General features: G+C 41.6%; 3 protein-coding genes across 4 annotated transcripts; 2 read left to right on the forward strand and 1 right to left on the reverse strand.

The window, feature by feature from the left end:
* The first annotated feature begins 594 nt into the window (after positions 1-594).
* tmem60 (transmembrane protein 60) lies at positions 595-2,523 on the forward strand. Its single transcript, XM_032523542.1, has 2 exons — positions 595-822; positions 1,079-2,523. The coding sequence occupies exon 2, from the start codon at positions 1,168-1,170 to the stop codon at positions 1,570-1,572; it is 405 nt and encodes a 134-aa protein (XP_032379433.1). The 5' UTR covers positions 595-822; positions 1,079-1,167; the 3' UTR covers positions 1,573-2,523.
* A 107-nt stretch (positions 2,524-2,630) lies between these two features.
* Positions 2,631-12,730, reverse strand: LOC116694080 (lysine-specific demethylase RSBN1L). The gene is made up of 8 exons (XM_032523541.1): positions 12,196-12,730; positions 11,814-11,939; positions 10,723-11,414; positions 6,889-7,026; positions 6,612-6,754; positions 6,229-6,396; positions 5,988-6,099; positions 2,631-5,121 (listed from the first exon to the last, which is right to left on the reverse strand). The coding sequence occupies exons 1-8, from the start codon at positions 12,683-12,685 to the stop codon at positions 3,460-3,462; spliced, it is 3,531 nt and encodes a 1,176-aa protein (XP_032379432.1). The 5' UTR covers positions 12,686-12,730; the 3' UTR covers positions 2,631-3,459.
* Positions 12,731-17,807: 5,077 nt separating this feature from the next.
* Positions 17,808-24,976, forward strand: LOC116694370 (mucin-5AC). 2 transcript variants are annotated; one of them, XM_032524095.1, is made up of 4 exons: positions 17,808-20,163; positions 20,194-20,361; positions 20,953-22,182; positions 23,777-24,976. In XM_032524095.1, the coding sequence occupies exons 1-4, from the start codon at positions 17,889-17,891 to the stop codon at positions 24,481-24,483; spliced, it is 4,380 nt and encodes a 1,459-aa protein (XP_032379986.1). In that variant the 5' UTR covers positions 17,808-17,888; the 3' UTR covers positions 24,484-24,976. The 2 variants fall into 2 exon arrangements, with proteins under 2 accessions (XP_032379986.1, XP_032379985.1); XM_032524094.1 differs by having other exon boundaries at positions 20,194-22,182.
* The last annotated feature ends 1,599 nt before the right edge of the window (positions 24,977-26,575 follow it).

Genomic DNA, 26,575 nt, shown 5'->3' on the forward strand with positions numbered 1-26,575 from the left:
GGCCCACCCATGAGAGAGAGACATCATGGCTTTCAAACGAGCAAAGTGACAGTTGGTCAAGGCCACACCCCCAGCCTCCACCTTGCCCCCCCCCCCCCCCCCTCAAAGCTACAGACTCAGAAATGGCACATACTAAGGAAAGCTCATTGTGGGACTGGCTGCAGTGGCTGTAATTCTGCACCAAGGCTTTTTGGGAAAGAGATTTCAGATAAGGTATTAGGGGATAGCCGAAGCACAGAAGGAAGGGGGAGGGGATGGGATGATCGTTTTGTTTGAAAATACTTTGAAAGTCAACAAGAAGTAACTCACCCAACATGCTTAGAGCACCTTTAAGATTATTTCTTGACTGTGGCAATAGTAGCCTAACTTCTTAACTCAACTAGATTTCTTTCAGAGCTTTCAGCTCAGGTACCAAGGGGGAAGAAATCCAGAAAAAGACAGGGTTTACATGAACTTCTCAATGTCGTCAATAATAGCTACACACGTGCAGATAATTATCAAAATAAAATACATCATCTGATAAAACCATGCTTTTGTTTTGAAGATGCGTACCGGATGCCTTACAGTTACCTAAGAAAATAAAATACAACAGACGAGCCATACCATGCTATTGTTTTGTAAAGACTGACCGGAAAACCTGGAAGTACTGCTTGCGGAGAAAAACTGGAAGTAGCTACAAGCTACAAGCTAACTACGCTGTACTTCTCGCTGTCATCAAGCTGCTTTGAGGCTAAAATTAAATCGTCTTTTTAAAAGTGCTGGCATTTATCTTGCTGATGAAGAGTCTGTCTTTCAAATAGGTTGACTCTCCTGGTCAACTTGGTAAGGCATCTTTCTTTAAACAATGTTTTCATTTGGGTTTACAAGTTAGCTATAGCTAGCCAACATACATTAGCTTCAGGTCTGAACTAAGTGGAAGTAACAGCAAAATGATTCTCCAAAGAGATACACATTTATGAAAACATGAACGCTAAGTGGAGGGAGTTTTAACCTGTGACCAAATGTCTTATTTCCAGTCAATAACGTTACATCTATCAGAGAATGACATTAAGCCTGCTGGGTTGTGGTTTATTTTCAGATCCCTCCGTTTGTGTGTGAGTCGCTTTGGCTGCAGTCCTCCGTCTCTCTGGGTGAGGGTGATACTGGCTCTGTGCCAGTCCTCTGTAGATGAAGATGTCCCTAGCCCAGCGAGTGCTCCTATCATGGATCTTCGCCCTCATCTTCCTCATCATGCTGGTCCTCAAGCTGGACTCTAAGATTCACTGGAACTGGTTTATCATTTTCCTCCCTGTCTGGACCTTTGACACCATCCTCATCCTCATGCTGATAGTGAAGATGGCGGGGCGCTGCAAGCCGGACTTTGACCCCAGGGATGGCGAGCAGAGCCTGAAGAGGAGGCTGTGGTACCTGACAGCCCTGCTGCTGAAGCTGGCATTCTGTCTGACACTGTGCTCACGCCTGCAGAGACTCACCGAAATGTGGGTCAGTGTGGTGTGTGTCCCTCTGTGGGTGCTACTGGGTGGGGCGCTGGTGGAGCTGGGGCACAGTGTTTTCCACTACAGAAGGGAATGAACCAGAAGACTCTGCAAAACAAAAACTTTTTACGCTCAAGCATCTCTTGCTTGGGATGCACCAATTCGATCCACTGGATTGGCATATGGGTCCACATTGACCTTAGTTATTAAGTGGATCCGGGCGGACGGGACAGATCCACGTTAGACTCTGTCAGTGTCATAAAATTCACGGTCTGCTCTACATTGCATTTAAATCCCAGCAGGTTGCAGTCTCACTGAGTTGGGTTTCCAGTAAGTTCTACAGTGTAGTTTACAGGTTTATAGGGGAGGAGAGCACTACTATTGGATCAGGAATCTGTAAAAAAAAAAAAAAGTTGGAAATCTCACCACAGTAAGAGCTAATTGTTTGTCACTCTGTGATACCACTGGATCTTTGTACAAAATGAAGATTTCCCATACACCAGTCCACACAGTTTAGCATCTTTAGAATACATCCAGTCTTCATTTTTCTGCCTTCTGGCTCGTCTTTAGGCTGCCAAATTTAATTGCTGGTGAACAGGGCTACAGGAAAGTAAGATTTTTATTTAATATAAGCTTGACTTGTACTGCCAGGTTAGACTGTGTTTGAGAAATTTAGATAAGCAAACTGAGACACACAAAGATCTGCCATTATGATCCACAATCAGTTACTTGCTACACTAAATGTTGGCCTACAATTCACCTTTTAGAGCAAACTCCCACATATGTACATACAAATACAGTAATATCCAATGGAGGAATCCTTGTGGCAGTGAAACTAGTTGTGAATTGACAGCATGAAATTATCCCATTTGTACTGTGTGCCACTGAACCATATTATACCGATTTATGAAATCACTTATTTGTCAGTACCCATCCCAGGAGGTTCCTCTGTGACTGACACAATGTGAATGCAAATTCAGAACTTCCTAAAACCACATACCAACTATTGTGGCACCAAAATTCATAACAATCAATCAACCGTTTACAGTGTTAGACCAACATTGTCATCTCTAGACTGAAGCCACTTAAGTAGCTAAAAAGACATACTGAAACCTTCATGATATTAAATGCATGAGACATTAACACTAAGTCAACATTTTTGAACCATTTATTGAGGTTCTGATCAGAGTATAAATCACACTACCAAGTCTTATCTTAGGAAATAAAATGTATTTACAACAAAATGTTCACATACATTGGTTCCAAATAAAAACAGACAGTAAATGATATAAATAAGTTCTATGGAAAATAAAACTTGTCTTACAAAAAATATATATGCAATTTATGTATACATTTTCTCACATTGGTGCTAATAACATCTATACTGTACAGTTTTGGTACATACAGTATCATTTACAGCCCTGTGTGAGTGTGTGTGAACAATGTCCAGTCTGAAAACAACTACTTGCTCCGAGTTTGGAGTGTTATAAACCACAAACCCCGTAGATTAAAGCAACATGGCAAAGAGGATTTCAGCAGAAGCTCGGTGACTTGCTGCAATGTCCCAAACAGTGAACATAGGTAATTGCTATAGCAGGGAGTAAGGATGGTCGTTTTCAGATTGGCTAGTCCAGTACCTAAAATAGGTACTTTAAGAGGGAAGCTAAGTAGTGCACAGGCACCGACACATGGGTCACATAAACATATTATATAGAGCCTACATACATTCGCTAACAAACGTGAAGTGAGCTACTTAGCTTACATTCTTAGGCAGTGATAAAATACTTGGGGAGTGCATCCTATTTTCACTAAATCACTGGTGTAATGTGGCTGCAAAGAAATGGAATGCGCCCCCCCCCCCCCCTCACTAATTACAAATTAGAGAGACCAGTTGATGTCTGAAGGAAGGATGCATTTTCAAATACTTTAACAAAGCCTCGCCGTAAGTTGTACAGTAAAAAACGAAGACTAGACTTCTAGACATTCATATTAAGAATTCTTTCTGTGTGTGGGGTGTGTGTGTTTTTAGGGGCTGTTTTAACGGGTGCTGCTGTGGCCGAGTGTCCTGTAGGGAGGTGGCAGGTTTTCCCTGCACTTTTGGACCTTTAGAGGGCACAACTGTCCGACTGTCAGATCCGGGCTTAGAGGAAGAGCCTCGAGAGTCACTGTGATGGTGGGTTTTAGGTTGACTTTCTGTGAAGGAAAGGGCAAGAGTTTGGTGAGCCTCCATCGGCTTAAAGAGGTCAAAGGTGATGAGCGTCCTTGGTGGTTTGTGTTCTGGTGGCACAGGACCAGAGGCAGGTTTCTTCCTCTCCTCTTTACTGTTGATGTCTTTATCCTTCTTTCCATCTTTCTTAACATGAATGTTTGCAGGCTTGGGAGTCTTCCCGTCTTCTTTCCCTGACTTTGCCTGCACCCCCTGCATACTCGACATATTGCCCTCTTTGCCCTCCCTGGGCCCGCTTTTCTCTTTCTTCCCGTGTGAAGACTTGTGTTTATGACACAGGTCTCGAGTCTCCTCTCTGTCTGGCCGTAAGTGCGACACTCCCTGTGTGCCTCCTCTGTCTTTATCATGCTCCTTCTCTCTCTTAACGTGGGGTGTGGTCTTTGAGTCCCACTCCTTGGCCCACTTCTCGTCTCTCTGGGCAGGCAGGGGAGTTTGAGAGGCTTTACTGCCCTCTCTTGTCCGCTCCTCGTCCTCTTTTTTCCTCATCTGCGGCAATGGCTGCATAGATGTACCGCCCTCTCTTCCTCCCTCGGCCTTAACCTTCTCCTGCTCTCTAACCCTGTCCTTCTCTCTATCCCTGTCTTTGCCTCTATCCTTTTTATCCCTTTCCTTCTCTTTACTCCTATCTTTGTCTTTCTTCTCTTTAACCCTCTCCTTTTCATCCTTGTCTCTTCTTCCTTTATCCTTTTTTATTTGTGGTGTGTTGTAAGTGCTTATTATACTATCTTTAGTTTTCTCTTTTAGACCTTGACCTGGCACAGTTGTCTTTTGCTGCCTCTCGTCCTCCACATCATTCTCCTTCCTAATTTGCTGTTGTGACTTTAAGGATGCACTGTCCACTCCACCCTCATCATGGCCCTTCTGCAGTGGCTGGCACGTGTCTGCACCTCCATCTCCCCCTACCTTACCTTCTTCAGCTTCAGCTTTGGGCTCCATTAGTGTTTGAGTGAGTACACCTTCATCTCTCTCCTTCTTGACAAAAGGTAGCGATTGTGTCGTTGACAACCCCTTCATCTCGGCTCCGTTCTCCTGTGCTTCTTCCTTGAAAATCTGTGTCGGAGTTTTTGAGGTTTGCCCCTCCCCTCCTTCGCTGTCCTCGTCGTTCAGTTTTTTCACAGGCTCACAATCCTTTTCCTCAACCTCCTCGTCTTCCTCCTCTTCTTTGATAAGAAGTGTTACTTTTCTAGGTGTACACTTCTCCTCTTCCTGCACCACTTCCTCCTCCTCCTCTTCGTGTTGGTGATATTGTTTGAGTCGGATGTGCCAGGCCAGACTGCATACTGCAGACACAGTTTTGAACTGGTGGACAACTCCTCTGGGAATGAAGTAGATGTCGTCGTGGTAGAGTTGGATTCGGGCGTATCGGATCCCCTCCCTCCTTAGTTGGTTCAGTTTGGCATCATCGATCCACTGTACACACTGTGGAAGCAGTAAAAGGAACACATGAGGTTCAGTAATCCCTCAATAATGAGCAAATATTATGATTCTTGCATGGTAGAAAGAAAACAACTGAGTCTGATCATATAATGCACAGGCCATCAGTATTATACTATACTATTATAAGTCCTCTACTCTAAATTGATTACCAAGAGACAACGTGGCATGTTAAAAGGTCCAGAAAAAGCTCTAGGGTTTCTTTTGCACTTAAAGCTGCATGACTGGAATTGAGGGTCAATAAAACAAACTTCATACACAACGTTTAACCATTTAAAGTCGACATGGTAAACATGTTAGAATACAGCGTATTTACACACCCAGAGACACAGAGCAACATTATCATTCATTTGGAGTTGTGTTTCTTGCCACCTTGCAAATGTAAATCCAATATTCACCCTCCTAGTTCTGTCCTTTGATCTCCTGAAGGGAATATATGTCTCTTTAGTGGCTAAATGCTCTACCATGTTTGATACATTTGCTCACACAAGCACAAAAAAAAAAAAAAAAAAAAAAACTACTGCCTTGTGGCTGCATGCCTCCGCCATTCAGTCAAGTTGCAATTTACATGCCTGTCCAGACTCATAATATAGGTAGTGAAGACTTTGAAGCAGTTTAATAAAGGTTATGTTTATTTTTTGGCAAAACATGAATGCTCCGCACATCAACCCAGCAGCACAAAAGATCAAGACAATCAGTTTTAAGGTGGGCACCCAAGATTAGTGTCACAAATTCAAATACGGACAATCTGAAAACATAATGCCTCCAGCCACGTCTTTTGCTGGCGCAGAGGGATAAAAGCTATTGATAATACTGTGTCATACTAGGCACGAATAATACCTCCGACCCACCTGAGACAGCGGAGGTTCGTGAAGGTCCAGCTGCAGCCTCATGACCACATCTGGGAAATCTCCAGCGTGGAAACACACAACATCTTTGGTGATCCGGGCAGGAGCGTCACTCCTGTAAGGTGATACGCAAAAACTCCCATTTACTGAACTGAGGTTTGTATTCTATGCAAGTGTGTGTGTGTGTATGTATATATACACACACCGTATGTGATAAGGTGAAAAGATATCCCTGTGTACTCACTCCTCTCCGCAGCGCACAGCCTTTAGCACACCTACAGCAGCAGTAGTTTGTCTCTCGAACCCCTGACCGATGTGGTCTGCGTGGGCTCTCGTCCGGTCCTCAAACAGCATCTCCCTGGGCTCACTGGCTCTGGGTAGATACTGCAGGTTCTTTATCTCATTGGTGGACCTGAAATACATATAATACATTTATTCACAACAGTCAGGCTATTTTCAAGGCACGGTTCAAGTACCTGTATGGGGCATGTGTAGTTGAGAGATAAGCTGAAAGTATTTTATTTGTTTTTCTACCTCAGCTTTACTTCACTTCTTTTGAAAATGAGAATGCTGGTGAATAAAAGCTGTGCACTTGTGAACATTTACACACTCAATATGTCAACCCACCTTTTCCTTTTGAAGGGTGATTTTGGCATGTCTGCCATAGGGATCATCTGTTCTCCCGGTCTGACCCACATAATGGGGCCATCATCGCTCTCAGTGGGGCTCTGTAGCCGCAGACTGGAAAACGTCCCCCAGGGCAGAGTCCGCTGCATAAACACAGGGTGAGAAACTTCCGTGTTACACAATGACTAGTAGCAGTATACAGGGAAATGAGAAAGCCGTTCACACGTCCACTGGCTGTATGGGTGCGTGCTACACATGCAGACATAAACACACTAACCTCCAGAAAGGGAGATTCCTCTAACATGCTGATGAACTCAGGGAAGTAGTCTCCAACCTCTTCGTCCACAGCACCTACCAGACTGACCTGCCGCATGGCCCCGGCACGGTACGTTCCCTGGGAATATGTCCGTTTCACCTGCAAAGAAACCATTGAGAAGATGGATCAAACCCTCAACCAGTAGGTATTAAAATATCTAACTCTGAGGTCTTAACTAAACCTGATAAAATTTCTGCCAGCTGAGACTTTTTTTTTTTTTTTTTTTAAACATAAGTATATTTTATAGAACATGTTTGTCTAACAATTGAGACTAGCACTGTCAGTGTCCTTAGCATAAATTGTGTGAGCTTTCCAATGCACCTGCTTTTAATAAAGCACACTTTAAGATTACCATCAGCATCTGCTTGGTAGTTAACATTAACTGGACCTTAAAAACAAAAATGATGTCTTTGGTGGAACTCCAGGACACTTGACAGTCATTAAGACAGGCAGATGTCAACACACAACAAATAAAAGGGCAATTGAAAGACTGTCAATGAAAAACCAACGGAAAATGTCAAGCACTGTGGATTAAACAATCAAATCTAAAAAAAACAGACCAACAAAATTAGACCTTAGGTTCTCTTGAGTCTCTCATCAGAACACAAACTGTCTTAACAAAAACTGATGTATGAAGTCAGTGTCTGTCAGTATGTCCAGATCAGTGGCTGCAGCCTCAAAAACACTCCAATCAGAACAGTCAAAGCATGCCTGTAAATCCAGCCTTGACTCATTGGTCCATCTTTTCACTCTTTACGACAGGTTTATCAGATTTTAGTTTCTGCCTGTATGTCGGGACAAGATGAACAAGACAGTGATAAGAGAGTCCCAAAGCTGCACGCGGGACAGAGCGATAGGCGTCCTTTAATGTAGTATAGCAGTGGTCCAGTGTGTTAGTGTCCCCGGTGGTGTCGGCCAGGTGCAGTAACACCTCACTAACACAGGCCTGAGGTGGAATGTAGACGGCGACCAGATTAAACGAGGAAAACTCCCGCGGTGAATAAAAGGGTTTGCAGTTCATGAAAAATGTCTAAGTGAGGACTGCATGATTTCTTCCGCACTTTGACATAGTTACACCAACCTTTGTTTTGTAGAGACAAAGTCCACCTCCCCTTTTTAGCCCCTGTGATCTGCAGTACGCAATCCGCCCGGGAAAGACTGAATCCCGGTAGGTGACGTGTGCTGTCCGGGACGCACGGGGTGAGCTAGGATTCAGTAAAGCAGAGGGCGGCAGAGCTGCAGAAGTCCGAGTTAGTTCTGTTGAGACGCAGCAGTTCATCCATTTTGTTGGCCAGGTGGATAGAGGGGAGCGCAGTGCAAAAGCCCCGCTGTCTCAGTTTAACCAGCACGCTTCCCCCTTCGGCCTCTCCGGTAGATCCCATACAGAGCTGCTGCGCCTCCAACTAATAACTCAGAGAAAGTTCCAGGTTCGAAAAAGAGCGGTGGAATAGTATGAGCAGTTGAAAGTCCAATATGTAAGAGCTCCTCTCTGGTAAATGCTACCAGAGAGTGTTGGCAGAAAACACTAAATAAACAAAAAAACAAAACACACAATGGGGCGTAATCCACAGGCGGCCCGTCTGCGGTGCCATCTTGAATGTAGACAACTGTTTTATAAAACATTTATCTCAGATAGAGCTGTCATCACTGGTGTTGCTGGCAAAGTCCTATTTTTATCCTGTCAAATTAACTCATGCGACAGGTTTTTAGATTAGAAAAATAATTTTAGATTGGTTTGATTTATGTTTGACTTTCTGTTTGAAAATAAGAAGTCAAAGATAATTATTTTTCAGAATATGTTCAGTACAAAACTAAACTAAACAACCAAAACACAACCAAGTGAAGTCAACACCCTCAAGTTTATCTCTCACCATTTTCAGGAACTGGTAGAGAAATAAAGAGACAAAGCAAACCAAGGCTACTATGAGCCAATAATGCCGAATGCAGAACTCATAGGCCCAATCCAAAAATGGACTAAAGACTCAGACTTAATAGATATCAGGTACTGAATGGGTGAGTGTGTGAGGCCACATGGGCTCAGATAGGTATAAATGGGATTGGGACAGCACTTCACAAGATCACGTCACCTTGGCAACGTTTAATAAAAAAAGATGTTGCTGACACTTGCCGGTTTGGGAATTTTCATTTTAAGTTTGTTGCTTTCCACACGGCCAAGGCACAGGAGATGGCTGCCCGATTCCAAACTTTTTCAAACTCTTTTTTACAAGCTGGACAACAGTCCGTTCCGTTGTTGTGTGTCGTGCTGTCTTTTACCTTTGTAATTTCCGGATTTCCCTATGGTCTCTTTGAAATGTGGGTGATTCCCTTTGGTTAAGTCTGCATCAATGCAGACTCACGGAAAGGGCTTGGTAAGTGTGTACTCAAGCCCTTTGAAATTTGACATTGGGACAACCCTAAGCCCTTACGAATTTCCTGAGAATGCACACCATGAGTCTGGACTTTGGCATTGGGCCATTGAACTTTCATCAGAGCCTGAAAGCACAACTCCAACTGAGGGTGCTATAATCCTAGTCTCGAATTGCCAGGCCTTCCTCCACAGACCTGCACAGGAGGGTCTGGCGAGTCCACACAGCTTTCCGGGATGTGAGAAAAATGTGCTATGGTTTATTGGCATGTCTTTGAACCAATTACAATTGTTATGGGTGGCTCTGAGCGCCGCACGGTACCCCAGTGCCGCTGCAATATAGCCTTGGGAAGGAACTTGTTTTGGTGGAACATATGTACGTTCAAAAGTTGTTTTCAGTTGTGTAATCTGAGGAGCAGTTAACCATAGTCCTCATAAATCGACTGGAAATTAAAATAATTCAAATACAAAAGATGACAGATATCCAGCCAAAAAAGGACGGACATACGGCAGAATTTCCGGTGGCACCGGACCAATCCCGGAAGTGGAAGGTCGTAGATATAGACTACTATAATCCCTATCAAGCATTATAACAGCGGAGTAGTTAGAAACTATTGTTATGTGACAAACAACATGACACGCATCATTAGGGCTTCCTGCTTCACAAGACAACCTGGATGTGTAACACTTTGTGCACAGGAGTAAAGTAGGGGAGTAACTCACACGTTTTTAATCAGGATACAATATTCTATTGATTCTTTGGACAACGATATATTTGCTGATATCACAAAGTCTGCCACAAAACAAATTTGGTTCAATTCAATTTAGGGGCCTGTGATAAATATGAGACAATATCATATGCCCATTAAACACAATTAGCTTGAATTAATTTATTTCCACAAAAAGCAACTAAAATATGTAAGTATATGACAATTTTATTACTAAGCTCTTTCAGCCATCTAAAAAGTAAAAACAAATTAATAAAATAAATATAAAGTGGGAATTTTAAAATATGAAGATGCTATGAACCCGACCCTTTGCTGTATGTCATCCCTTCTCTTCTCCCCTTCCTTTCTAGCTGATAAAAAAGCTTATTTTAAATTGGTATTTTCCCTTTGCATTGATGATGTTGGATCGTTGATCATTGAATCAATATTTCCATAGAGATCTGTTTCGTTACACAAAGAGAATAAAGTTGAGTGTGAAAAATAATCCATCAACAGCCTGGACAGAGACTGACACATAACTTGAAAACACACACAAAAACTGTTGTGTTGTTTCAGCTTGCAGCAGTTGATTCTGTGCTGGTCGCACCCCCATACTACAAACTGACACTTGAAGTATCAAAGACAGTTCAGCCTCCTTTCACAAAAGGAGCCTTCAAACTATGTTGCCTATTAAAGAGAGGAAAAATAATACAACAATCATACCTGAGAGTGGAAGTTGACCATGGTTGTTGTCTCTATGTCTTTCTTCCCGAGCACCTCCATCTTTACTGGTGCATTGGGGAACTTGTAGGAGAAGTAGTCCAGGAAGTCTGGGAGGTAGGATGCCGCTCCATGGACGATTCCCATCACAAAACCTGCAGCCTGGGCCTCGTCCTCGCTGAACGACAGAGTCACAAACTCCTGGGCAAAACGCTGCATCTCACCTGGAGACAGACAGGAGAGCTGCTCGGTGTAGGCGTGTGCTACAGACGCCCCACCGTTGGCCTGCTGCTCGATGTGGATCAGATGGCCAAATTCCAAACCTGACAGGCCTGGCACTGGGGTGCAGTGGAGTGGGGAGCTGTAGCCGATCCTGTCTCTGACCATAGAGGAGATGGAGGCAGAGGTAGCGGCAGCACCAGGAGTATCCTGGTAGTGTTGTTGTGGTGCTGCAGCAGTGGTGTGGAGTAGACTGCTGCTGTTAATGCTGTTGTTCCCATTAATTCGACTGAGGAACTCAGGCGGACCCAGAGACACTCCTGAACACACCGTCTGGCATGAGCGATGATACATTTTAGGTCGGGTGTGCCGCTCCTTAACTCGCTCACCATCTTTGTGCTTCTTTTTCTTCTTCCTTTTGAGTTTCTTCAGCAGGAGGTCTTCCTCAGAACCAGCTTTGGGCGTATCTTTAGACTCTATAAAGAAGGATAAGACAGTTTTAAAGAAAGTACAATGCTGTGCATCATGAGGTCTATACTATGTAGCCGAGTTGGGAAAGTAACAATTATAAAAATACACCTTAGAATACCTAAACTTTGACAAGTTTGCATAAAAAGACATTTGTTTAACTATAGGTTGTAATGTAACTGTACATTTATGTATGGCTAGTGTTTGCAATTTGCATGAATTATAAATGTATGGCTATATTTCATTCAAATGTCTGCCATAGTTATAACTAAGATATGTAATCATATTGGACTCATGTTGTACAATTAGAGGTTACTTAAGCAAACTGGACCTCTGCCATACCTCTATCACTGTACTATATATAATTCAAAGTTATCATAATGAAAAACGTTAGAGGTCATCCCTACCTTTCTGTGGAGAAATCACTTCTCCGTTTTCTCTTGCAATGTCATGTACAGGTGGCAATTTGTGACTTTTCCACTCTTTACTCTTTTCCTTCTTCTTCTCTCGGTCTTTCTCCTTTACATGGTGATCTAAGAAGAGCAGAATAGAAGTCAGAGTGAAGTGAAATTCTGCTAAATCCTTGCTGAGGAACATAACTGACGTACAAACATTTCCACGTGTATATTACCATCTGGGCCTAATAAATACGGGGCCTGTGATAGAGAATATTATGTAATCATTTTATGAATGACTGTATTGCAGTATTGCTTGACATGCAGTTTTTAATTTGCCTACAAAGTGGTTTGATAGAGTCCTGTAGTGCGCAGGCTGGCTGTGTTGTCCTACCTCTCTGTAGCATTTTCACGTCGCCGTTCTCGGTCTTTGTATGGCAGCTAGCTGGGCTCACTCCCTCCACACTAACGACCGAGCTTCGCTGCGCTTCACTGGTTTTCTCCTTCTCCTTGTGCCGTTTCTCTTTCGCCTTTTTAACTTTGTGAGGCGAGGCGAGGAAGTTGCTGATTTTGAAGATTTTCCGAGCGGGGGTAGCTGGCACCGCGACGGCGGTGGAGTGGCTCGCCTTGGCCGGGCCGAAACTCCATTTCGCTGGGCTCCCACAACTCTGCTTCCCGTTGTGTTTTTCCCCTGCGCACACCTCTCCGTTCAGTTTCCTGTGTTTCAGGCCCTTCTCCTCCACCCGGACCTTCTTAGGGGGCGGTGGGTAAATCTCGCTGGAAGACTGCGGTCGGCTTTCCGGCGGTCGTTTAGCTATCAGGGGTTTAGGGGAATTTGTTTTGCTGTTTGCTGCGAAATGCATGGAGTCTAAGGCCTCGGCCATCTTGGAAGTTTCTATTTTTTACGGTCAGACGTAACTGGTGCGTGAGAGCCAGGCCGGGGGCGGGGCTTAGTTGACTACGTACTGACGCACGGTAGGGAGAGCATCAGACGTACTGTCAAAGATCCTGTTTACAGCCTGCAGGACAAGAAACAGTACTGTACTGCTCACTGTGCCAAGACTGTATGAGCATAACCAGAGACGGTTTAAAAAAATCTTTAGTATGACCATAGACAAAAGAGGCCTGCTGACAAAAAGGGCCGATCATGATCTAAATTATTTGTCAGTTTTTCTCTGCTGGGCTTGACAATCAGTCTGTTATCAAATATGGAGGAAAGACGTGGACATGTTGTAAAACTCTTTTAATTCTTAAATTATTTTGACCCAAAAAATATACGTCAAATTATTCATATTAGACCTCTATTTTTTCCAGTGTATTTATAAAACGTTTTGAGCGTATTGTGACTTGTTTTAATACCTGACTAGACCTCGGTCTGAAAGATACTTTTACAATCTGTACATACTGAACATATTGTATGACAACAACAATTAATAAGATGGATCAGAGAAGAAACGTCCTAACTTTTATGATAATGGTGTGATACACTGTTACACCAAATTAGTGGATATAGGCTAGTGTAGCCTACTGCCATACCAACAAAGAAGAATCTCAAACAGATTTTGTTTTCATGAGTCAATTTTTAGATACTGATATACAATTTTTTTTTTTAATATGAATATAACGTTTAATAATGTAACAACAAATGCATCAGCAAATTTTTTTTTTTAAAGCTTGTGTTCTAGAGCATTTTTCATAAACCCAATTTGCGGATGCATACATTGGTAATTTCTTACTAAAGACAGCTGGTACACTACAAAAACGTTTTAACATATTCATACATTAATGATAGGCTTTAAAATAAACATGTGACAACAAAGCATGTGTGTACATTAAATTCTTCATTGAAGTATATTACATTAGTAGTACAGAATTAATTTATATTCAGAGATATTTCTTTAAAATGTCACTAGGTGGCAGTAAATTGTTGAAAATCCATTGAGGGGCTTTTTCCCCCTCTGTGTTAAAATCATCACATCTACTGACCCTGACAGCTGTGTTATTAAACCTCCTGTAAAAAACAAGTGTTGAGATTGAAAACATACTCAATTCTACTGAACAAGACGTGGTTAGTCACTACTTTTACTTCATCCAAGATCTAAGTAGGCTACTATTATTAATTTAATGTCAACATTATGTGATTTATGGGATTATGAAAATGTAAATAGTGCCAAACGCTGTCTTTTGTAATACACTAATATTACGTCCGTATCTACAGCATCTAAAGTAGAAGTCTTAATCTGCCAGAGAGATTGAAAAGGTAGTGTACACAGTGTTCATCAGCGTTGACATTTGCTTACTCTAAAATTAGATACTGTATGTTTATTTCTTTTGTTTATTGGGTGAATGTTACACGAAGCACGGACACTTAAATGTCACCATAGAGAAGACAACACAGTTTGCAGGATAATAAAGTAAAGGTAATTTTTGGTTCCCACAACAGGAGGTAGTGTAAACAGAATAATCCTTTAGAGATTTTCATTTTAATGCCAATTTATCCAACTACAATACAGATAGAAATACTGTACTTTTTTACTCTACTGCGTTTAGTTTGCTATGTTTCAATTACTTTGGAGATTACAATTTTACATACAAACCAAATTCATAAATATGTTGTTTTTAATTCATATAATGTCACATGAATGAATAATCCAATATTATGATTTTTATTTAACACTGTAACACTCACAAAGGCCAACTTCCTGCATTGAGTACTTTTACTTTTTGATAAGTAGATTTTGTTCATAATGTACTCAAGTAACATTTTCAATGCAAGACTTTTACTCAAGTAAAGGATCTGAATACCTTCCTTCACCACTGACCTTCATTTTCTGTACAAGAAATAAAGTTGTCACTCCAATGTTATTACTTTTACCAGCCTAAAGTCTACTGTACATATTGATGTAGGATTGGTACAGAGATTAGAAAAGTGCATCACTGACAATGCACTCAGTCACACATTTCAATGTATTTTGTCCATCCACTTGTGTACTATGCATGGTTTCTATTAACCACAGCTGGGACAAACACAAAACGCTGCACACGTCAATTCAGTATGAACATCAGGATATCATTCGATGAAAAACCAAACAGCTTAAATTGAACGCCATAATATCAAATGTCTTAATAGAAAGTTAACAACTGTACAACTTACAAGAATTAAAAAAAAATATCACCCGTCATGGGAAAAACACCCATTTATTCCATGTGCATGCTAGGGTCTCAAATATGTCCACTTCCACCTCAGTCCAATTTCGTAGGGCAGAAGGTGACAGCAGCAATTAACCGGTTCCAACGTTACACTCACTTTCCAGAACAAAGATTCTTAAATATACATTTCAAACAAAGTCCAGGGTTTTAGATTAGAAACAACTTGATCTGACGTTATCTTCTGTTGGCAAGCTGTAGTAAATCTGGTCCAGATGTGAGAGACACTTGGTTGTTTCATTTTTAAGAATCTCTATCAGTCGATTGACAGATGAAAAACATTCTCACATGCATGACAAAGGAATGTATCAGTTACTGAAGAATTAAGATATTGGCAATGAACAAATCATGTGAATATGAATGTGTGTGTGTGAGTGTGCATGTGTGCGTGTGACAGAGAGTAAGAAAGAGATGCAGAGTGATAGTTTAATTTAACACTGATACACAAAGATCCACAGAATTAAGGCAAGTGTTACATCATTTAACTGTTTTGTTAAATGAATATATGTTTATTTGTTCTTGGCATGCAAAGAGTGAGTGAGTAGAAGAATATTGTCGAGGTAGGTTAATACCTTTAGGCAGGCAGACTGAGTGTGGTACTACAGCAGTCTTTAGGTTCACTCCAGTTCAGTTAGAAATGGGACACTTATGCACATAACAGACGACACTGGCTCCTCTGCCCAAAGTGGAGGGAGATGAAGTGGTCTGCCAGGAAGCCCAGGCAGCAAAGTTGGACTGATGGTCAGATGTTTGTTCTAGTCTGCATGGAAAAGAACTGTGTTTACACAATCCAGGACAAAGAGTGGGCCAAGCCAACTCACTGGGGAATTCAAAACACTTTATCCCAAGAGGGCATCCTGAGGAGAAAAAAAACTGTTGTCCATAAATGGGTAAAGCCAGTAGTGAGGGTATTGTTCAGTTCAGTTCAAATTTATTTATATAGCAGCATATAGATATAGTTTAAAAACAACCATAGTTGACCAAAACAAACCAAAGTTATACTATACACAAACAACACACAATACATAATATTAAATAACCAAGATATATAAGATAAGATGAGATGAGATGAGATGAGAGAGATGTATGAGATGTGGCTCTATAATAATAAATCAATACAGCCTAGTGTTCAGACAGAAGTCTCTCGAGAGTGTAAACATTTCTCTCACACTATTTCCTGGTGTAAGTGTTGAAGTACTGAAGTGACTATGAAAGGTGAAAGGACACTTATTCCTGGCTTTTATCCCGCCAACAGTTGTAAAATGTCAAATGAGCTCATAGCTGCCATAGCGTAGCTGGACTTACAATATAAAGTCATAGCAGAGTATATTTGGATAAATAATTACTTTATATGCACAGATTACAAGGCCTCTAATTGAAACTGAATACTACAGGCCCTTTTTCCAAAGTAGAAAACTGAATTGATGAAATCTTTTTCTTTGACTCATTCATTTTAGGTTGTTCTGCTCGTTCAAGGTGCCGTTTCTCCAGACATATGAACTTGCAGGCCAGCACTATTTTTATATTGAGTTTTCTTTCAACTTAACTGTTTTTTAATTTCTAACCTGATGCTTCCCACAGTCCTCTGACTAAACAAATGGTTTCCTTTGTCATTATTAAAGGACAGCTGAGAAGTCTCTCCAGCCTAGTGCAGTCAGAGCAACCAGCCAATTAAAGAAACAGGCGGACAAAATGCACAAGGGTCACGTTTCATTGCAGTCTAAAAATAAGAATATTTAAGTGGACTAACAGGCATTAACAATGGAGAAATTTCAGAAACATCAATTGTTGGCCGTGCATGCTATCAATCATATCTCATTCCCTGTGGTGGGACTGACATTTACACCCCGGGTCTGAGAAACTAAAGCCTCATTATCTAAACTCCCTGCGAAGCAGATGCCTCATTTAGTTCATGTGACTGTGTTTTCTCTCTTGCTTTTTTCTGACTATTTGTAGACACAATGAATTAGCAAAGAATCCAAAACTTGGATGAACGGACAGTGTGCTCACAGCGAGCTTAGCCTCTCCACCCATAGATTGCCTCACCAATTCTCAACACTTGTTGAGGATTAGTACTGTCTGAATAAAGTCAATAGCACATGATATTTCTCTCCTCTGGCATTGCATAAATCTGACATTCCTAACTTTCATTATTCAACTAAAGCTCAACTAAACAATGCAGCTTACAGTAAAATGAAATATGTCCTTACAAATCTGACTAACAAACTCTTGCTTCCGGCCCAGCAGCCGGTATTTTGCTTCAAATGCATATTTTGACCTGTCACATCTGTCACTCACATGTTTTTAGACCCAACAGGAAGCTTGGGAAGCGTCTGCCAAAGCAACTGTGACACACATGCATATTCAAAGCTATGATGCACTTATACGTACATCATGGAGTAAGAATGCATTACAAATGGTCTTCATGAAGCGATGTGATTTTGGGGAAGATACTTGGAATGTAATAATAGGATTACAATAAGACATGCTGTTGTAAAGCTTTCACAGGTTGTGCTTTTTTGTGACTGATATAGAACTGTTACGGCTAATTCTGCTTATGTTATAAAGTAGAATTATTTTACCATTTCTATATGCTTTATACTGATCATCCAGTATCTCACAGAGAGCATCTACTGAGAAGTACATCCACACAATCCTCCTCACACTCGCATGGTTTTTTTCACCTGTTTCCCCCTCAAAGCTTCTCCCTCCTCATTTGTCTTTAAGACTCACTTTCCACTGAACAGCTCCATCAGTTCCCCCTCCCTCCTTTTCTCCCTCCCACCCTACCTCCTCCTCTCACTGTCACTGTCTCAAACTGAGGTGGGTCTTTTTTTACACTCTCTCTCTACTCATTTTACTCTTTACTCTCAGGACGCAATGAGGTTAACAACACTGTGCATATGTGGGACCCTGTTGGCCTTCTCAAGCCTCTCTTGGACCTCAGCAGACTCTGAAGAAGGAGACATCCGGGGGGATAATGCATATCAACCCTGCGCTGCAACACTGAGACCTGAGGGGCTGTGCAGACAGGGGCAGGATGAAAGCACGTGCCCCTATCTATTCAGTCTACCGCCGCTGACTCTTCATTTGCCAAAGCAACTCAGGGAGCTGGAGGAGATCGTCAAGGATTTGCAGAAGCTGAAAGAAAATGTGGACCAACTGAGGAAGATGTGTGCAGATTGTACAGTAAGCCAAACTGAGAGAGAGTGTGGAAGGCAAAGAGAAACAGGGCATGAAAAGCTGAATGAGGGTATGGATAGACATAAGGATGAGAGAAATTGTCTGAATAAGAGAAATCCTAAGACACCAAAAGGTTTCAGCCAGGAGTGTGAAACAGACAGGGTTAAAGCGGAAAAGACTGTAGAAGGCAATGATGACACTGACTCAGAAAAGAGAACAATTTTGGAAGAGAAAGGGAGAAAGAAATGGGAAGCAGATAGAGAGAGTGATAAAGTGGTCATAAAAGAAAACCAGAGAGAAGAAACCCTAAAAGAAGTGTCAGAAAAAGATGGAAAAACTAAGACAGAGGGGGCAAATCGAAAGGACAAACTGGGGCAGGCCAAGGTGCCAACTGGTGGTGGAAATGAGAAGATAGTGCACATGGTTAGAAAAAAGGTTGTTGAAAAAAATAGCAGGGAGACAGACAGAAATAAAAACAACAATGGAAAAGGGAATTCAAAGGGAGATCCAGAAGACACGTTGGAAAATGGAAAAGAGAGGAAGATTACAAGTAATGTAAAAAATAAGACGAAAACAGAAGAAAGTGACCATCATGTGTGGCGAGATGATACAAAGGAAACAGAGAAAAACACCCAAATTGAAAAAGACAAGGACAGTGATGGAATAAAGATGTCTGAGGGCCATGATGAGCATACAAATCAGGAGCGAGAGCAGCAAAGGGAGGAGAGGAAAAAGGAAATGGAAAAGGGAATAAAAGTGGAGCAAAATAATGAGAAACCAAAACAGACTGAAAGTATCGGGCATGCAGAAAAAGAGAAGACTATAAAAGAGGGGGAGGTGGAGGATGGGGAGACGGAAACAAAGATCAAAACAGAAGGAGAAAAAACAGTCCAGAGCGTGCAGAGAGACAGTGATGGAGAATTAGCATCCAGCAAGGCAACTGAGAGGACAGACTTTGTTTCAATCAGCCCAACTACTCAATCTATCATTAGTTTAGCTCCAAGGCAGGACGCCATGGACTCAAACGAAGCTATAACCTTTACGTCATCTCTTCCATCTCCTCTTTTGTCCACCTTAACTTTACATTTAATAACAGATGTCAATCAAGAGATGACAATAGTTGCTGATGGACTACCAACCCAAAGCACAGGCTTTGGAGCAGCAGTTATTTCTGAGCACCCAAGCCCTGATGCAGAAGAAGATTTTAGGGCTACAAGTAGCCCAAAAACAACAGCCACAATAAACACATTGGCTGGTCCTGGACAACAGATAACCAGTGCCACTTCAAGGTTCCCTTCTACAACCAGTCCGAGACCTGGTGCCGGCTTCCAGGGTCGAATTAGCTCAACTACAGCAACTACAACCATCACAACTCCCCGTCAGAATTTATACACTACTACATCCCCAGGAGTCGCAGATCGTAGCCAATGGACAGCTAAAAAGAACATCAGCTCAAACACTAAGACTGGCTCGAAACCTCTAGCAGGCCGAGGACCAAAGTCCAGTGAAAAGCATAAAACTGCAATTGAGCCTGAAGCAGACCAAAGGCTTAAAAATCCTAGGAATGATCGTAAACCTGTCCAAGTTCCTTTGCCTCACAAAAAAACTAAACTTGACCAAAAGCCAAAGCCTTCTTACCAAATACCAACAACCAACCAAAAGTCTAAACCTGGCAAAGACCCTAAACAAGTCCAGATTCCAAAACCTCTACCTAGTAATTTACCACCTGATCAAAATCTGAAAAACAATCGAATACCTAAACATGACCAAGAACATACAGCTGACCAAAGGCAGTTACCTATTCAAAAGACAACATCTCAAAAACCTCAAACTGTAAACCCAGCTGGTTCTGACAAAGACCCTCAAACGGGCCGAGAGCCTGAATCTGTTGAAATCCCAATTACTTCCCAAAACTCAAAACTTGAGAAAAAACTAGTTCATCCTCTCAAATCCGACAAGCCTGACCAACCACAAAAAACTCGCAAAGAGTTGAAAATTGATGAAAAAACTAAACCTGACCAAAGGTCGACAATAAACCAACATTTCCCACCTGTTCAAAAGCCCCAAGCTGAAATAATTGAAACAACTAGCCTCACGCCAACACCTAACCAAAAGCCTATAACAGAATTAATGCAATATGCTGATGAAAATCCTTTGCCTGTCAACAACTTAACACCTGAAGAAGAAGTTACACCTGAAAGTACCCTGATCAATCCCCCTGATCAAAAGCATAAATCCAGCAAGAAAATCCCAAAAATAAACCAAAAACCTAAACCTAACCAAAAACATCCAGCTCTCACAACAGGCCAAAAGACTAAGCCACATGTGAAGCCTGAACCTGACCAAACAGTACAACCCTATCAGGGGCTTAAAACACCTCAGCCTGACCAAATGCCTAACATTAACCAAAAATCTGCGCCTGACAAAATTCCTGAAACAGAATCCAACAAAAAATCCAAACAGAAGCCTCCACCCATACACAGGCCACCAACCAGGCCTACAGTCAGTCCTGCAGTCAGGCCAGGAGCAACACCTGTTCAAAGACCCAAACCAACAGTGCAACAAAAGCCAAGTCCAAAGACCAAAGCAGATTTAGATCCCCTTCAAATCAACTGGAATAAATCAGAAGATATCCAAAACTCTCAAATCGACATGCCACCTGTATTAAGCCCTAGAATACAGATTGCTGAAGTTAGTCATTCCCCAGGGGACACAGAGTTCAGTCCCAGCACTGAAAGAAGTGAAACAACTAGCCTCACGCCAACACCTAACCATAAGTCTATAACAGAATTAATGCAACATGCTGATGAAAATCTTTTGTCTGCCAATGACTCAACACCTGAACAAAAGCTTACACCTGACCGTCCCCTGATCAAACCCTTTGATCAAAAGCCTAAACCCAGCCAGAAAATCCCTAAAATAAACCAAAAGCGTAAACCTAACCAAAAACATCCAGATCTCACAACAAGCCAAATGACTAAAACACATGTGAAGCCTAAACCTGACCAAACAGCACAACCCAATCAAGGGCTTATAACACTTCAGCCTGACCAAATGCCTGATCTTAACCCCAAATCTGTGCCTTACGGAATTCCTAAAACAGAATCCAACAAAACATACAAACCAAGGCCTCCACCCATACACAGGCCTACAGTCAGTCCTATAGTCAGGCCAGGAGCAACAGCAGTACAATTGCCAAAACTAGCAGTGCAACAAAAGCCAAGTCCAAAGACCAAAGCAGATTTAGATTCCCTTCAAATAAGCAGGACTAAATCAGAAGACATCCAAAACTCTCAAACCAACATGCCACCTGCATTAAGCCCTGTAAAACAGATTGCTGAAGTTAGTCATTCCCCAGGGGACACAGAGTTCAATCCCATCACAATGCAAACTATCACTCCGGGTCCAAAGACCTCCAACAGCCTGGAGACTGGACCCTTCCCTCGCCTTCACACACTCTCCGAAGGCTTCACGATGAGCCCAAACAGCAGGATTGCGTCTGATCTGAGGCCACAAACCGCCAGTCGGCCACCATCGATCCCAATGACAACAAGCCCAAAAAACAACAACCGTGTGATCCTTCCAAGTGTTATCTCTAGCATTAGTCCAGGCTCTACAAAGCCAAATCAAGCTACTGACTCTCGCTCACAAGCTAAGATACTTCACAATGTGGAGGAAACGGCACCCAGACAAACTGCAGAATCAGACAAAATGATTCCAGTCCCTACAACCAGTGTCCAAACTACCTCCAACAGCCCTGACCTTAGGTCAACAACCCCTGCCACCTCTGGCCCCGAGCCCCTGGCTGCTGAGTTTGCCACTCCCAGTGCCCGAGAGCTGCGTGTGAAAATCAACCAGGTGGCCGCTTTCTTCAATAACAGCCTGAGTGAAAATGGAAGACCACCGGAGAGGCGTACAAAAGAGCACCCAGAGGACAACCAGGGAGGCAGCAGGCCTGATAGCAAACTACCAACACTAATAACATCGAAAGGCAAGAGATATTATTTTGTAACACTATGGTAGTGCTTGATGAAGTTTTGTTTTTGTATGCATGCTCTACCATACAAGTAACTTTATGCAGGAATTGTGGTTGTAATTGACAGAGGTTTTGTGTAATTATATTATATTATATTATATATTAAGTGAGAGAAAAGGAGGCATGTTCAACTGCACAAAGAAATTCTCTGAAATGTACAACTAACCTAATAAAAAAAACATATCTTTTGTTTAACCCTCCTGTTGTCCTCGGGTCAAATTTGACCCATTTAAAAAAATGTCTATATCTGAAATATGGGTTTCTTTTTAACCAAATTACCACAAAAATTGTATTGGAATCCATACAACGGTCTTTGCAATTACAATTGATCACTTTCATTCCTTTACTCATCTGTATGTTCCTCTGATCTTAACTATTAGTCAAAATAATTCAAAATCTTTGCTTTTTTTAACTCAAATATTAGGTATAATTCTATATAAATGAAGGTTTTTGACCACAAATTCCAAAAAGTACTGTAAAACTAGTGGTAGTAAGGTGGTGTTAGCAAAAACTAAAAAGTCTAAAAAAGGGACGAAAATGTCAAATCTTTGTCTGTTTTTGACCCGGGAGGACCACACAAGGGTTAAATTAAAACACAATAACTAGGCTTAGGGACAACTTATCATTGTATTTCTTACTCAGCGAATTGGTATGACCTGAGCTGAAAGGATTTAGGTAAGAGGGCCACACACTTAGCACTACTGAGCCTCATATAAACATATGATAATATAATGATGTGGTCTGAGATCATCTTTGTACTATACATAATGGCTAAAGGAGGAATTTGCATGTGTGCAAAATGTGTGTGTCTCCGCGATTGTCGTAATTAAGGATAAACCCACAACTATGTGTAGACTTACAGCTTTAAAACATCCTTCAGTGGAGCAGGGTTTACAGTAAGTAAATCATTTGGCATCAAATAAATCTAATGGATTCTTAAGGACAACACTTGAGTTTAGATGATGCGTATGAATTAAACTAATAATATAGCCTCCTTATCATGCAACGTGTGAAGGTCTTATTTACAGACTATACATCATACTGTATATTTGTGTTTTATTTATCAAATCTATCAACAGGAAGAGACTGTTATTTTATTGTTTCATATTTTAAAATCTGCACTCATTTTATCTAAAAAATCCATGGTTTTTAATCTGTGTGTGTGTGTGTGTTTGTTGGGTGACCATACAGATCCATACAGATGTTTTTTTTTTTTTTTGTTGGAGCAGACTATGCAAGAAAACAGACAATACATTTTTATCTTATCTTCTATGGAGGTCCACTTTGAAATTCTTCAAAAACAGTAAATCTTTTATGGTGGAAAAGAAGCTTTGCCCTGACCTGCGCACTTGTGACCTCCCCCAACACATTCCACAGCTACATCACAGCTGCAACATGATATTTTTTTTAACATGCAATAAATGAGCAAAAGCATGACTTTGGTTAGATCACTCCCAAAATTAAGGAGGTCAAGTTTTCATTTGGAGAATTTTGAGAGAAAGCTGTTCATATTTCTTTGTAATTTATTTTATTTTTTTCTCACTTGCAGTTAACACAGCTAGCGACTGCTCCAACCACCTACTCAGGGGGGAGACAAAAAGCGGAGTGTACCTGGTGACCCCTGACCTCCGCAGCAAAAGCTTCCCTGTCTTCTGTGACATGGAGCTGGATGGAGGAGGGTGGACGCTACTGCAGCGCCGACAGGACGGCAGCGTGAGCTTCAACCGCACCTGGGCTGAGTACCGGTCAGGCTTCGGGGAGCTGGATGGAGGGGAGTTTTGGTTGGGCAACAATATGATCCACCTGCTGACCCGGGACAGGGATATGATGCTGCGGGTGGAGCTGGAGGACTTTAACGGGGTGATGGAGTATGCAGAGTACGAACAGTTCAGAGTGGCAAGTGAACGGTTGCGCTACAGACTGACGGTAGGCGGGTACTCGGGGACTGCAGGTGATGCTCTCCGCTTTAGCAGACGTTATGATCACAACAACAGGGCGTTCACCACGCCGGATAGGGACCACGACCGCTACCCATCCGGGAACTGTGGCGCCTACTACAGCTCCGGCTGGTGGTTTGATGCCTGTATGGCTGCAAATCTCAACGGCAGATACTATGTAGGGAGTTACAGGGGAGTCCGGGATGGGATTTTCTGGGGGACATGGCAGAACATATCTAATGAGTATTACCCCACCAATGAGAGACAGTCTTTTAAAGCTGTCACAATGATGATCCGACCAAAGGGCTTTACACCATAAGCGGTGACTGTCTACCAGGGCATGTTGGAAAAGAAACATAAGGGGTCTAACTACTAACTTCAACCATAAGCTCCTAACATGATCCAGTTTAAAAAAAAACACCAGGCTATATCTTTCACACCACACGGTTATTGTACACCATTAGCACAATGCTGCCGCCTTGTGGCATTTCATTCTGCAATATTGATTTGTTTCCAGTGAAGCCTTTGACAATGTACCCTACACACGGTAGTACAAGGTTATAGTCCTAATTAAATGGTATTTTTTCATAACCTTTTAATATTAATGTATTTTTGAGAGTGGGATTTGTTTAATGACAAGAGAGGGATATCCTCTTGTGAAGAGTTTTTTTTCAGTAAATATGACGGGTATGTAGCAACAGTGTATGATATTTTTTATTATTGGAGTACTGGAAAGCCTGTTGATGGTTGATTGAAGCTGTATGGGTGTTTTTATAATTAAGATTGCTTTGTTAAGATAAATAAAATTGCTGCGAATGTGGATTGGCTTTTGTTTCTTTCTTTTGAAATTATCTGCAAACTAAAGTACAAATTTACAAACAAATCCTATAGCAAGTAGAGTTAAATGCGACCAATCAGATTTACATGACATATTTATGGTTTAAATATGCTCTATTAGTTATTTTTTTATTGAGCATATAACAGTGACAGTATACAGCTACGTGTATACAAACACCAGGGCTGCCAACTCTCACGCATTGGCCGTGAGACACACGCATTTGACTGGTTTCACACGCTCACACGCCACACCCCCGATTTCTCACGCAGAAGTGTCAACCCGGTCGGTCAAATTTCTGATAGATGAGTTTATCTATAGATTTATCTGTTTAGCCACTAGTTGTGCTTTCAGAGACTGTGAGGGGGTTCAAGAGCGCTCCCTGTCTGTGAAAGTTTCGAATTGTCGCAAACTGAGAACATTTTTTTACGATCCATCCCATTTCCCCGGCTTTAGGTATGAGCTCTGAGTATCACAGACCCGTCCGTCGCTTCGTGTCCACTCTCTCTGTAACAATAGAGGTGAGCAGCGCGGCTGGTAGCGTAGCAACTTCAGTTCATGTTAGTGGACCTGCTCTGCTGTGGACAGTGACGCGTTGCATCCGTGTAGTCCTCCGATAATGCGCAGCGTACAGCCTCCTCTAAACTTTGTCAGAGACCCAAATGGTCCTCTGTGTCTGTCAGACGGTCTGAGTGAGATCTACCATATCAGCGGAGCAATGACATGCACAGCAGACTATATTACAACTCTCCAAATCTCGGCCAACAGAGATGGGAGGAGTTATATTTTGAATGTGCACAAAGTTGTAAACATGGGCAGAAATCTGGTGAAACACATAATAATAATAATAATAATAAATTTAATTTATAATGCACTTTATATTTGCAAAAATCTCAAAGTGCTACATGGTAAAAAAAAAAAAAAAAAAAAAGTAAGTGATAAAATAAAACACATGGAGAGCATGAAAATAATAAATATAAAAAATAAACAAAAACAATGTAGAAAAGGGCAAGAGATCAGTCATAAGCTCTCCTAAAAAGGTGGGTTTTAAGGCCACGTTTAAAATCATCCACAGTCTGTGGTGTCCTCAGGTGGTCAGGGAGAGCATTCCACAGTCACATCTGAGCTATACTATATATACTATACTATATATACTATACTATATATACTACATATATACACTATACTATATATACTATACTGCAACATTGGGCCACTATTGTGCTTCTCTAACCTCGGTGCATCTCTAAATGTAACTGTAAATAATTAATTTGATGTTTTATGAAATGAAAAAATAGTCTTTTTTTCCCCAAAAAGTAAATCCAGTAAGTGGGGCCCAGAGGATGAGGGCCAAACATTACTGAACCTTGGCACAAAGGTTAAAGGATAAGAATTTATGTAGATCAGTGGTTCTTATTCTTTAGAATTTCAGTGGTCTTAGTTGATCCTCAACATTAATTTAACTTTGGGTCCCTTGTCCCAACACCAGGGACCCCTGGACCTGTTCCCCACAGACCCAAATCTTCTCAGCTGTTGATGAGATTTGCTCCTGTCTCTTCATGTGGTTCATTATGTT

This window comes from Etheostoma spectabile, chromosome 8 (assembly GCF_008692095.1).
Source record: "Etheostoma spectabile isolate EspeVRDwgs_2016 chromosome 8, UIUC_Espe_1.0, whole genome shotgun sequence".
Taxonomy (NCBI): Eukaryota; Metazoa; Chordata; class Actinopteri; order Perciformes; family Percidae; genus Etheostoma; species Etheostoma spectabile.